Source organism: Lathamus discolor, chromosome 6 (assembly GCF_037157495.1).
Source record: "Lathamus discolor isolate bLatDis1 chromosome 6, bLatDis1.hap1, whole genome shotgun sequence".
Taxonomy (NCBI): domain Eukaryota; kingdom Metazoa; phylum Chordata; class Aves; order Psittaciformes; family Psittacidae; genus Lathamus; species Lathamus discolor.
In genome coordinates this window covers 17,297,615-17,311,857 of record NC_088889.1, presented here as the reverse complement: position 1 = coordinate 17,311,857, position 14,243 = coordinate 17,297,615, and the positions used below count along the sequence as shown (strand labels likewise).

General features: G+C 44.2%; 1 protein-coding gene across 1 annotated transcript; it reads left to right on the top strand.

Moving 5' to 3' along the window:
• Positions 1 to 1,833: 1,833 nt before the first annotated feature.
• SYNJ2BP (synaptojanin 2 binding protein) lies at positions 1,834 to 11,636 on the top strand. Its single transcript, XM_065686798.1, has 4 exons — positions 1,834 to 2,330; positions 6,670 to 6,806; positions 8,819 to 8,914; positions 10,200 to 11,636. Exons 1-4 carry the CDS (start codon positions 2,264 to 2,266, stop codon positions 10,338 to 10,340), a joined length of 441 nt encoding a protein of 146 aa, XP_065542870.1. The 5' UTR covers positions 1,834 to 2,263; the 3' UTR covers positions 10,341 to 11,636.
• The last annotated feature ends 2,607 nt before the right edge of the window (positions 11,637 to 14,243 follow it).

Below are 14,243 nucleotides of genomic sequence, written 5' to 3'. Positions count from 1 at the left end.
AACACATTATTTCTTCAGCAGGCTACACTTATTGTCCTGAAACAATGTGGATGGCTTCGATTAGATGAAGAAAACTTAAATCCTGTGTTTATTCAAAAGACAGGATAACTGTTTCTTGACTCACACCCCAAATGTATTCTTTATAACCAGAGACTTTTTGAGGGGTTTTTTTGGGTGGGGTGGTGGTTGTTCCTCCAAAAACTAACAGTCAAACTAACAATGTTGGAAGCAAGGTGACAAACAAGGGGGATGTGGATGAGGGGAAAGATGGAGAAAGTAAAAAGTACTGCAAGCACTACAGCCAGCACCTTCCAACTGTAGCTATGCACAACTAGTAAAGACTGGCAGACTTATTTTATTTTGCTTTTTAAATACATAAACATCAGTGGTAGAAGTGTCAGGTTGACACCTTGATGGCCTGCTCTTGCTCACTGATAGGATACCATAAATTGCTGAGTATAGGTCTATGCTGAGATCAGAGAAACATTTAAGAGAGAGTTCTTATTTACAGACCTGCATACTGAAGAGACAAAGGTGTAAATAAAAGCACAGTTTAGCTTATAAAAGCTTACTTGCAAATGCAGTTTTGGAAGAGACAAAGCAATAAAATGCCACAGTTTACATTTTTCTCTATGTTTAATGACTGATCTAAAAAAACATGACTTAAATGGGAGGAGGCTTTCAGCAAGCTCTGGGCAGAAGTATTTCTGTGCATTTTGTTTCTTTTTCTGCTTAGGCCATGTGAGCAAGATGAGCATGTGTCCCAACAAACCTAGCATGTGTTGTATAAAATATGCGAGTTCCTAAGATTTTCTCATTGAAAATATTGTTGTTTCTGATTTCACCATAGCACCCAGGCTGTCTCTCCCTGTTAAATTCAGGAGTCCATAAGTGCAAATAATCTTGGAATGAATACAGTCAAAAGATATTTGTTTATCTGCTCTACAATAGGGAACAAAACAAACTGCTAGGGTTACGTTGAAGATCAGAGCACCTGGCCCTCATTTTCATCAGAAAAGTTCCTGTGTAGATGTGGCTGTCCTAATAGCACCAAGCAGGTGATTAAATTGCACCAAGCCCTCTTCATTGTTCCCTGTTGTCATTGTCTGTATTGCTACACTTGCAGCTTGTGCTGAAATAGATGAGGATAAAATTCAATAAGGAAATAAACAAGATAAATTTTGCCTTGCTATCTTTTTCCTAAGAATTCCCTCAGGTACAGGAGTCCTAGGTTAAGGAGCCCCAGGTTAAAGCAGTTCCTCTGTTAAAGTTGAACTGCTTTGCCTTTTATATGTAGGTAACTATCTGTTCTGTAGAGTTTTGAGGAAATTTCCCAAATCCTCAAACTGAGTACCTTCTTCAAGACATAGTTAAGTATGTATTGTTCCCAGCATTGGTGGTCAGTACAGCAGTTCAAGTGCTATTTGTGGTTCTGAATATAGGGCTACCATTGCATTGCACTGCAGGATAACTAGGAGTTGGCATAGATGCTGTCCATGATACCTGCCTGCATTGGGCTTTTGCTTCTGCCTGTAACTGTCTGATCTGATGTAGTGGAATAGCCGTCTATGGAAATGTTCAAGAAACGTGTAGATAAAGCCCTTAGTGGCACGGTTTAGTGGTGCACTTGGCAGTGGTGAGGTAAAGGCTGGACTTGCTGATCTTAAAGAACTTTCCAGCCTATTTGATTCTATGATTCTGTGTTTGCTGTGTGGCCAGTTAAGAGGTCTGTGAGCAGGTCACATCTCTCCTGCTGCTTAACTGCGCAAGCAGCCCACCCTGGTCTGGGGAGCACAGCGGTGCCGGGCAAAGTTGATGTATGGGGCAGGAAGCGGCTGTGCCGTTTTCGCCGGCAGGCAGGGAGGGCTCCCCAGCGCACGGCCCCCTCCTGCCTGTGCCGGGAGACCCATCGCGAGCCCTGGAACGAGAAGCCCCGTTCCGCAGGCCGTCCAGGGCCCTCCGCCCTCAGGATGTGCCTCTCTCCGAGCGCGCACCCGGCACCCCTCCTGATGGCGCAGCCGCCGCGGCACCCCGGCTGGTTCGGAGGGCCGGGCCCCGCGGGCAGAGGCGGGTGCTGGGCCCCGGCGTTCCTCCCCGCGTGCCCGCAGCGAGCCGGGCGCTGGCTGGCAGCAGGGTCCCGGCAGCGGGCGGCGCGGCCGGCCGCGGACTACAACTCCCAGCGCTCCCCGGCGTGGCCCTCCGGCGGCGGCCGAGGAAACGAAAGCGGCCGCCCCGGGAGCCGACTTCACCTTCAGGCCGCAGCATGAACGGCAGCGTGGCGGGCGGCGGCTTCTCCGAGGAGATCATCAACCTCACCCGCAGATCCTCCGGTAAGCTGGGGGCAGCTGCCCCTGGCCGGGGCCTCGGCGGCGCCCGAGCCGGATCAGCCGCGCCGAGGCCTGCGCAGCCCCCGGCGGGGCGGGGAGGCCGCTTTGGGAGCGCGGCAGCGGTGGGGCCGGGGGAGCATTATCCCCATCGGGACGGCGGTGGTGGGAGGGTCCCGGCGGTGAGCACAGTGCCCGTTCCCCGGCACCAGCGCGGCAGCCCGGACGGTCCCGGCCCCAGCGGCCTCTCCTGCCGCTGCGTGCCCGTGGAAACGGCCCGTGGCAACGGCCCGTGGCGGACACAGCGCTGCGGGGGGAGCCGTGACCTCCGTAAGGGGAGCTGGCTGCGGCAGGCTTTTGTCTTCTGCGAGCAGTGTCCGCGGAGGAGCAGCTCACATCTGGGTTTCCCGGGACCTGCCATCTCCAGGGCAGCTCCTGTTGCTCTCGAGTGAGGTGGCAGGCGCTCAGCCGTGTGGGACACCCGAAATAAGGGGGCGTTTTGAAAAGCATGAGTGAAAGTGATCATACCCTATGCTGTCAGCGTTGTGGTGTTTGGGGTAGCATTAGGGAGGGCTTCAGGGCAGTGAGTGAGAGGAGCGCAGGCTGGAAGGGAGAGGTGATAGGGCAGTGAGTGGGGCATGTTTTTGGCTTTGCTTTGCCTTTCACAGCAGTGTGTTCTCTCACGGAAGCCTGGAGGAGCCTGTCCACCCTTGTATTTTCCCAGGATTTATGATGCCATTCAAATGGCATTTCCAGAAGTGCAACAAGTTAGCACCAAGTGTACAGCTCCGGAGCAAAATCCTGGCTCCAAAGAACCGCAGGCTCCAGCGAGGTTTTGGAGCTAGAGCTGCACTTTGGTGCGTGAGGCCTGCTGTTTAATTAAAATGAGCATGAGAGAAAACGTGGCAGCGCTTCTGTCTGCACCACTGCTGGGTGCGGCTGCTGCCCGGCCTTGGTTCTGCAGGTCCCCCGGGGGATCTGCAGCACCCACATTGTTGGTGTATGTGCCATTTTCCTCTCTTGGGAGTGCAGGTAGTTCTGTGCAGGGCTGGGGTCGGTGGCTGGCCCCCGTGCCAGCAGTAACACCCAAAGGGTGAGCCTGGCGGGCAGCCCTCTGCCTTCTCTGCTCACTGCAGTAGGCACCTGCCTGAAGGCTGCGTAGCACTGCCTGCACAGCCTTGAGCTCAAGCTACTGAAGCTATGCTTCTCAATGAAAATTCTATGCTAAATGAAGCTGGTTCTGATGGGAAAGCTGTTTCCATACATTTTGGAACCTAAAATTTTGAGCTGGTTGAAAAGTGATGTTGAAGGGTCATGGATTGATAAGTCTTGAATGCAGCCATAGCAATTGAAATCTTATTACCAGGAGTACCATTTGTCCCATCATTAAGATGGGCTGTGTCTTTTTAGTTAGGTTTCTAGCTATGTTACTTGATTTGAAGGTCCTACAGCCCCTTAAAACCTTGATACTTTTACTGTGTGAGCTATAACTCATTTCTGCGAAGAAACACAACAATGTTAGTTGTAAAGCACAGTGTAATCCCAGAATCTCTCTAATTGGAGTTTTGACTACAATTTTTCAGAATAGGTCTGATACGAAATATCTCTGGCAAAAGTTTGCTGAGGAGGTGAATGCATGTACAATGGCAAGACACTGTGTGTATGTCTCTTGTCTGTTTCAGACTTTTTCTGAAGTACTAGGGTGAAACTAGGCAGAAAACTCTGGTTTTATGGTAAACTAAGTAACTTCATTGGTTCAGTTTGTAATGTCATTCCCTAATCCTGCAATCATAACTTTGTAATTTTTTTTTGAGGGATTTTTAAGTTTCAGGAGTTTAAATGAGGCATAGGGAGGTCTGTAGCCTCAGGGAGGGCCAGTTTGGCCCAGAGCTTGCTTTTAAAACTGCTGTTTTACTTCTGGTCCCTTGTAGGCATTTAAATCCCTTGTAGGGATTTAGCACTGTGTCCTCTCTTCTTCCTCTTGCTTTTATCCTAATTCTGCTGTATGGCTTTTATAGGTGCATGAACTGAAAGGAGAAGAACAGTAGAGCACTCAAGGAATGACAGGGGAGATATTTTTAGCCAGACTGGAAGTTTAAGTGCTGGAAAGGAAATACACAGTGAACAAGCCCTGTGAATACTTAAGTTGGTCTAGCATGAGCTGCTGCTTCTTTTTGTCATGAAGATCTACTTCTATTTCATGTTGCCTCTGCTTATCAATGCTGTGACTTTTAATTATTTGTCCAACTGTGGGTGAAAACTTGCAAAATATGTGTTTTCAAGGGGCAATGGGTTTAAACATAAACAGAAGTTCAGGTTAGATATTAGGAAGACGTTCTTTACTGTAAGGGTGGTGAGGCACTAGAATGGATTGCCCAAAGAAGTTGTGAATGCTTCATCCACTGGTGGTGTTAAGTCCAGGTTGGATAGTGCCTTGGGTGACACGGTTTAGTGTGAGGTGTCCCTGCCCATGGCAGGGGGGTTGGAACTAAATGATCTTAAGGTCCTTTCCGACCCAAACCATTCTATGATTCTGTAATTCATATATATATATATATATATATATATATATATATATATACATATATATATATATATATATATATTTGGGGTTTTTTATATATGTAAGAGAGAATGTATTCTGAAACTGTTTCATTCTTTCTGGCTTTTTTAGTAAGTGTTGATTAAGCTGCATACTGTCTGCAGTATTGATTTCCCCCTCTTCCCGGATTATTGGTTTTATGGCAAATAATTTTATGTTTGAGGATTTTCAGATTTATTTTTTAATTCCCATCCAAGGGTGTGTTATTGTGCATAGCTGTCCCTTCTTGGAATAGATAATAGTCTAGCTGAAATGTCAGTGTTTCTTCAGTCTGCTGCCTCTTCTATTTTCTTCCTTATTTGAAGCTTCCAGGAAGGGGGTGGGGGAGGGAGGGGGAGGTGTGGCAATATTGCTGCTAATATTTCTTTACTTCCTAGCTTTAGACGCATACTTAAAATAGCATGACTCATCTAGCACATCCTTTGATCTCCTATGACTGATTTAAAGCAGTGCTTCCCAGCAAGGCACCAGGTGGTTTTACTTTCATTTGCAACTCTCCTCTGAGTTTTGAGTCCCAACTTTGAGAGAAAGTAAAAAAGAAAGAGAAAATAAATAAATCAACCTGGCTGAACATGGGGAGAATTCATCTTCAGCTGTTCTTGACAAGAGGTTTTGGATGACTGGTTTATATCAGAAAAAAGAGGGTTCCCTCTCCCCCTCCCCCATTTACTTTGATTGTATATTTGTTGTTTTGGTGAATTTTTTTCTTTGACTTTTCTTTCTTCATTGCAAGCCTCTTCTTAGGGAATCTTTCCCATCCCCTGTCATGTATAATTATTTACTGAGAGACTTAGCTGCATGCAAAGTGGGTAATGTGGTCTCATTACCTATGGCTTTCCAATTTTAATTAAATTTATTCTTCTCAATTTTGATGAAACAAGAAGTCTTAATCTTTAACTGCACTTTAATCCAGCAGCTGGTTCCAGTTAGATATCTGTAATCAAGGCTTACTTTAAAGAACAATATGAAACATAACAGAAATGTGGACATCAGTTCTGTTTAATGTGTGCGTATTTTTTTTTGTTTTGTTTTGCTTTAAATCCGAGAACTTTGTCTTTATTTCCTTTCATGTTTTGAATCCCTGAAAGAAAACAAAGTGATTATATACAATTTGAAGTAGCTGCATCTAAGCTAATTCATGGGGGTGAAGGATGCCAATTCCAGCTCCTGAGATGTGGAAGGGGATCTTTCTGGGCTCTGAGTGACCTCGAGCTGGTAGCACAGCTCTGCTTGCCTGCTTCCTCATCTGTAGACAGGATCTAATGCTCCTTACCTTTCCTAACTCTGTTTTCCAGCTCATGACACACTTGTCAGGCATGATTTCTTGTTGCTCAAAGGTAATAATTTACCATAGCCTCCTGTGAAATGTCGAATTCATTCTTTTCATTTCCTGTTGTGCTGAAGAGGTGTATTCCTGCTGAGGGCTGAATCAGCATTTCAAAAACAATGGCGTGTCCCTAAGTATTCCCCAACGCCCATCTCAAAAGGGTTCATTGGTGCTTTATGGAATGAAGCATCTGGGCCCTCAAGCATTCGGGGTCTCTTTTCTACTTTCAAGATAAGCTTTATGAGAATAACTTTTCTAGACAGTGATGGCTGGCAAGGATTACACAGATTTGTGTGCTGTGAGTTTTAGTATGGTGGAGAGAAAAGGACAACTGGGAGGGTGCAGTCTCCAACAACAGCAAGAATGTCTGAAGATTTGAGCTTTTTCTCATCAGCTTTCTCTTTGGCTTACCTTAGGGCTGGGGTTCAACATTGTTGGTGGGACAGATCAGCAGTACATTTCCAATGACAGCAGCATCTATGTAAGCCGGATCAAAAAGGATGGGGCAGCTTACCTTGATGGCCGATTACAAGAAGGAGATAAAATTTTATCGGTAAGCCCTTTCTTCTGCCTCCCTGTGTGTTCTTGAAGTGCTGTGATCAGAGATGATCAGTGATGTGATATGAGATGTGGGTTTGCCATCGCAGCGCACAGAGAGGGAAGGTTTGATGAATACAGTTAGGTGATGCTGAACATACTCTGTGGAGGAGCTATCTTGGGGGTCTGGGTAGAACTTTGAGCACTAGGGAGATGAGTGCCTGTACACATGGGCCTGTCTCTTCTGCCTTCTTGACTTGTCTCAGAACTACTCCTTGGTGCTGCATTTATAGAATCATAGAACAGTTAGGGTTGGAAAGGACCTCAAGATCATCTAGTTCCAACCCTCCTGCCATGGGCAGGGACACCTCACGCTAAACCATCTCACCCAAGGCTTCGTCCAGCGTGGCCTTGAACACTGCCAGGGATGGAGCACTCACAACCTCCCTGGGCAACCCATTCCAGTGTCTCACCACCCTAACAGGAAAGAATTTCCTCCTTATATCCAATCTAAACTTCCCCTGTTTAAGTTTGAACCCGTTACCCCTTGTCCTGTCACTATAGTCCCTGAAGAAGAGTCCCTCCCCAGCATCCCTATAGGCCCCCTTCAGATACTTGAAGGCTGCTCTGAGGTTTCCACACAGCCTTCTCTTCTCCAGGCTGAACAGCCCCAACTTTCTCAGCCTGTCTTCATACGGGAGGTGCTCCAGTCCCCTGATCATTCTCATGGCCCTCCTCTGGACTTGTTCCAACAGTTCCATGTCCTTTTATGTTGAGGACACCAGAACTGCACACAGTACTCCAGGTGAGGTCTTTTTTTAATGTTTCCTCTGACTTGGTTTCCAGAAGTTTTAGATTCCATCAGACCTTCTCTTGCTCACAATAGATTGTCATTGATACACATGTAAATAAAGGTCTTCTATGTCTTAAGTTTCCATTTTTTTTTTACTGATCCTTTTGCTCAGGGGGCTTTTTAGGCTATAAAACTTCTAGGTCATAAAACTCTTCCGCTGATCAGGAATAATACAGGCTGGTTCCCCTTCTAGAAAAATGTTTTAAAGTGGCTGAGGTTTAGTCCCACTGGTTCTTCAAACAATTGGCAATCATACAAGACAATATGATTTACAGTGATTGGGTGAAGAAGCAGCCTCTCCTAGTGTGATACATAGTCTTTTAATATTGCTTAATTTTATTTTATACCTTTTATTATGTTCCACATGTAATCATTTAGCTTCTACAGAGTGCCTTGCAGTAGTTGGAGCCTGTTATTGATCCAGAAAGTGATACTAAGTTAAATAGAGAATATTATCCTATCTTTTCTTGACAGCTTAATATTTATGTATTTGTGTTTGGGGAGTCTAAATATCAAGAGAAAGGAGGCACTGGGTGTGATCTCAGGGGATACAGCTAGGGGTAGTGGGGATGAAAAAATAAAATTAGGATAGATGTCATCAGTTAGTGAATGAAATCAAACAGGTTATAAAACCTATTGCCATGAGATATTATTTTAAATTAAGAAAAATGCTAACACTTTCAAGTGACTGCCAAAATGTATGTAAGTCTTCTTTTGTTTTCTTCTGTTATGTCACTGTGCTTTTAAATGTACGTTTACCACACTTTTTCAAACAGAAGGGTTTCAAAGGTAGAGCAGCAGAAGGAACAATGTGAGAAAGACAATCATAATTTTGCTGTAGCTGCTTTTTTATTTTCATTAGCTGTCAGAATTTCACCTGTGGTTTACTGCCAGTAAAGCAACAGTATAAGAGTTTGCTGTTGACACAGCTGTCATCTTCTATTCTGATTTTGCTTCTAGGTAGTTATTTCAGTACCTCTGTGTTGTGGCTTGGGGTTTCTCGTGTTATCTCTCGACATATAAAAATACATCTACAATATAAATGTATTAATCATGCCCCAAATGCGTCATTTTGTGAAAAAGGAAGAATTTTATCTCCTTCTTGTGCTAGGCTGCATCATTAAAAATTTGCTTTTTGCCCTTCAGCAGCTGGTTTTCCTTTTCTTTTTTGCTAGGTCAATGGCAGAGACTTGAAGGATTTGCGGCACAAGGATGCTGTGGAACTGTTCAGGAATGCAGGCTGTGACGTCTCTTTAAAAATTCAGCGCAGGGTATGTTTTACCTGTTTCTTAGGTTTATTTCTGTCTCAGTTTAGACTGGTTTCTATGATTGATAGGCCTCTATATCATGAAGCAGAAAAATATGATGTCCAGGTGCTCAGTGTGAATTATACATAGAAGGATTTTATTTAAACTGTAGCCTCTCTAATTGACCACAGCTGTAATCATCCGTGCATTACTTGTTTGTGTCAGTATCATGGAAGAAGTGAGTTTGGAGAAATCCCCAGGTCTTTGTTTTGCTGGAGTATGATGTGTTTTCTCAGACATCTCCTTTCTCAGAGGCAAAGGTTTGTCTGTGAAGACAAAATCTCAAGTTCTCCAGTTTTCCAGCTTTGTTTCAGAGGCCAAAATCTTACTGGAGGCAGAACTCCCTTGTTGTTTCAGTAGTCATCACTTAGATTAGTGTCGAGATGTGTGTGCAGCCCACTAGTACAAGAAAGACATTAAGGTGCTGGAGCATGTCCAAAGAACAGCAGTGAAGCTGGTCTAGAGAGAAGCCTGATGAAGAGTGGCTGGGGGAATAGGGGTTGTTTAGTCTGGAGAAGAGAAGGCTCAGGGGGAGGCTTATCTCTCTTTACAACTTCCTGAAAGGAGGATGGAGAAAGGGGGTTGTCAGTCTTTTCTCCCCAGTAACAAACAATAGGACAAGAGGAAATGGCCTCAGGTTGCACGGGGGGGGGGGGGGGGGGGGGGTGTTAGATTGGCTATTGGAAGAAGTTTCTTCCTGGAAAGGGTTGTTGAGCATTGGAATGGGCTACCCTGGGAGTGGTCGAGTCACCACCCCTGAAGGTGTTTAAAAGATGGGTAGATGGGACATGTAGGGACATGGTTTAACAGTGGACTTGGCAGTGCTCGGTTAACAGTTGGACTTCATGATCTTTAAAGTCTTAGGACTAGCGTACAGGGCAAGTAAGAAGAAGAAAACAAAGAGAATTAGTGATGTCCTTTTCCTTGTAAAGACATCAGCGAAATGGTGTGGTGGGAAGTGCATCAAGGGATGACTGGGAATATGTGTCATTGTTTCTGCTGTATGAAATGTACCCAGCTCCAGCTGTTAGAGCCAAGTGGCAGAGAAACATGAGGGTGCCTGGTAGTGACTGGGAGCCCTGCAGTAAAGCTCAGTCAATCCGAAGCCATTCTAGCCCTCCCATGTGTGGAATGTACAGGTATGTGGGGAAACCATCATGCGCATCCTCACAGAACCACCTGGTCCTGGCACAAAAGCGGGTGCTCTCCTGTGATGGGCTCTGACGTAAATACTTTTTTTTCCTTGTAGTTGCAGCCACAGAATGGCCCTGTGGGTCATCAAGGCGATGGAGAATCAGGTGGGCTTCCTCTAGCAGCTGTTCTTGTGCCAGGCCTGGCGCTTGCTGTGGCAGCGGTCTGGATCTTGCTGAGGTATCGACAGCAGATGTGAAGAGTTCACGTTTTGGATATCACTGCATATTTACACAGCCATGATGTAATTTAAAGATAGAGAATCAACGATCTTATCACAGACTGATGTCAAAGAAGATCATTGCCTATCATAAAGCTGCTGCTGATGTTCTCTATATATTGATTTTGTTGCAGGGTGAATGGAAGCAGAGAGGAAAAGGGGAAGGGAGATCACTCTGTTCACGTATAGGGTGAGATAGCTGTTTTTTTGACTATCTGAGGAGGTTTTGACATCCCCCTCTATTTTGCACCATGAACTTTCAAACACTCATCTATACCATGTTTTAAGATGTGATTTGCTTAAACAGCATGGGGGTTGGGGTGGTTTTAAATCACAAGCATTTCCTAGAGGCTTTGCCTTGTTTCCACTGTATTTTTCTTGAAACTAATGAACCCTGTCTGAACCATGAATAAAGAGAAGCAACACAGAGGGTATATTATCTTTGCCACTGAATTTTTGTTGGTTGTTGCTAAATGAATACCTTAGGGAAAATGTACAAAATCCGATGTGTGGTTTCACAGTTAAAATCATCAGTGTAGCTGCTGATTTAACAGCAATATGCAGTATTGATGAGGTATTCCACCAGTTCTAGGAAGACAGAAGATAGCCTGCCGATTGACTTCTCACTGTTGGGTCAGAACTGTAAGAGAAAGCTTTCCACAAAATGCTAGCATACTGGAGAGAGACCGGCAGACAATTGAAGCACAAGGGTAAGCAGTGGCAAGAGATTTGGGCATGCTGAAGCTACAGAAGAATCCTTAAATTAGTAATGAGCAGTATTCCCTCCCTCCATCAAGTGGGTTGAAGTCTGCATTGCTCAGGTTAAAGGTCGGTTTTGGAGGTTATTTTTTTTGTGGGGAATACTTCAAGAAAGTTTCCTGTAGCAGCTAACTTGCTCTCTGCAGTCAGAGAATCTTACAATGATTGAAAGGGGGAAGCCAAGAGAGACTGGGATCATCTTGGCTATTGCTTGTTTGTGAAGACTGATGTGATATTCAGGAGATAGACTAGCAGATGCATGCCAGAGTAAGGATTAGTGAATAAAACCAAAGGGAGAGACCCTTGCTCTGGAAGGCATGTTGCTGAATTTACCTGCAGGGTCTCATCACTGTGATATGGATGCTTTTAAATGCCCCAGCTGACATGAGGTTTGTGGGGAAGACCTGTTGCCCTTGTTTCCAAGATGTCAATGTGTTTTGTTGTTTTTGTAAAAGAAAAGTATGATAAAAAAAAAAAAAATCCCATATGCAATATATATATTCAAACAAAGAAAAACTGGTGTCTCTGTTCTTTGTTATTCTAGAAGGACATTGCTGATGTATTTGAAATTGTTGTGTGATTGCTCAGGGCTGTATTCCTGCTGTCTGCTAGAGATAGAAATGGCATGCTGTTACACAGGACATTCTTAAATCACCATGGAGTTTCAGAGCACTTCGACCACATGAAATCTTGTTTTGGCCTATAAACTGCTCTAGTGTAAGGGGGAGATGAAACAGGAGGAATTTTGCTCAATGTTCTTTGGGGAACAGACTTGGGGTTTGGTGAATGTATACTGGTGTTGGATGGCCTGGGCTGGTGCATGCAGTGACTTGCCTTGGCTGTCAAACTAGTTATGCCCGATAGCAGAAGGGCTGTTGTTCAGACAGATCTTTGTAGATGCAGCATGAACCAACTTGCTTGTCTGTGACCTGCTCTGAATGTTTGGCTGTGGTGACCACATGGAGCACCCATGTTGATTTAAGATGGATGATTAGAAGTCGATGCTGTTGTGTCAGCCATCAGAATAAAGATACAGAAAGTATGAAAAAGGTCTGTCTGAGACAAACCTTTGGCTAGCCCTTGTCTAAGCTGAGTTTCTCTGTAAGGGAGTATGTGGAACAGGCTAGTAGGATGAGGATTCGCAGAAGGGAGTGGTTAGGCTTACGCATTTTCAATGGAAGTAAGCAGAGAAAGCAAAGCCTTTGAGTGATTTTGTGTTTGGGGTTTTTATTTTCAGCTTTGAGTTTTGATACTGTTCAGACATGATTGCCATCTGTGCTGTAGGCAGTTTATTACAGAGGCAGAGTATCCAATGGCCAGATAATTGATGTAGCTTATTGAGCAAGAAAAGGCCCTTCTGGCACATAGTGTTCCTTTGGATTTCTTTTCACAGTTACTGAGTACTTGTAATATCACACGGTAAACTCAGTGTCTTTTCTAGAAGTCTGAATAGTAGTTTTTACTCAGAATTTAAACCATCCAGTCTGACCATCAGAAGCACCTTCCTGCATCTGCCGCCTTCAAACCAGTGCCTGAGGAGTGCCAGCACTCAATGCCCAGCCACCAGTCCCCAGCCACCTCTTGTCCCAGTTACTGACAAAATCTTTGTGGAAAATATACCTCAACCACAAACTTTGCTGTGAGCTGCGGCTCGTATTGCTTTCAACAGCTGGACAGTCTCACCTAAACTTTGTGTGTTTCCAAAATCTTTTCCACTATGAAGTTTCTGTAGCCTTGAGTTTCATCTTCATGCTGAACAGTGTATATATATAGTCTGCAACTGTGAAAGAAGTGAATTAAAAATAAATCTAACCAGAACAGCTGGTAAATGCAGGTGACTTTTAGCTTTTGTTAAAACTTAAATCTGTGTTTTAGGGAAAAAGGTAAGTTGAAATTTTGAAGACAAACATAAAAAGCATTCTGGCTGTAATTTGTAAGCTTGGGTTTTTTAAAGAGCTCATTTGCCATTAATACTGAGCTGCTGGAACTCTTAAATCCTCATGTTTCTCTTCTGTTCTCATCTGTTCCCTCAACCTTATTGTGAACTTACTGACCTGCAGAAGCCTGGTTTTACATATGAGTGGTTTAAAGGCAAATCCATCTAGGTTGACCTCCTGTATATTATAGACATTTCTGTCTCTCATAGTCTCCTGAATTATATGTGCTAATAATACGTATTTGACTTAAGCATAGCAGTAAGAGCAGCCAGACTTGATCTGAATATAGGAAGATGCACCACTTTTGGCACTTTTTTATTAAACTAGAAAGGAGTGGGTGGGAGGGAATGGTGCCTTGCTTTCGGTTTGCCTTTAGGTTCCAACAACTGGTTTGTTAAGTTGTTCTGTGCTAGATTGAAGAGGCCTCTAATAACTGATAGTCCCTCCCTGTGAGGGAGTTTGTGTGTTGTAATTGTCTGCCTCTCACATTATTTTTAAGAAATGAAGCCAACAGAGACCCTAGATTCTCAGTGTAAGATACTTTATGTGAAGTTTCTGCACCCTTTCTGATGTTTCTGTATTACTTTGTAAAATCCAGACACCCCAGCCATGTGTGGAGTCTTGCTATTGAGCATACCGATGCCATATCCTAGGAGTTTTCCATCTAATTTTTATCTGCAGACACGTGCAAAGCGAATTTAAGTCAGCTCCTAAAAGCTGTCTTAAATAAGTTAGAAATCTCTTAGAAGTGCTGTGCAGCTTTCCCCTCTTCATTTGGTTTCTCAAGTGCCCTAAGGAACCTGTAAACCACAGAATAAATACCATTGCCACATGAGAGGCAAATTCTCTTAATTCCAGGTAGTAGATCAAAAGAGCAATACCTTTTTGTCACAGTGTGACATGAGAAATGAGTGTTAAGTGCCTGTATATTCTAACTTCTGAATCCTTGTCCAGACCCAGTGTAACCTCCTTGATGTGGGTGAAGGTGTCTTGACTTTGTATTTTATTGAATGACTTGCATCTCCTATTTGTGTCAGCTGTGCGCACTTATGGGCCCAGATGACTCTCCTCTCTGCCTTGTCTGCTGTAATATTTACCACTCCACTATCCTGACTGGTTTTGTCTTTTACCAGATCATTGGTGAAAACCCTGGAGTTTGGTAAAGAGGCAACTTTCCCCCGTGTTT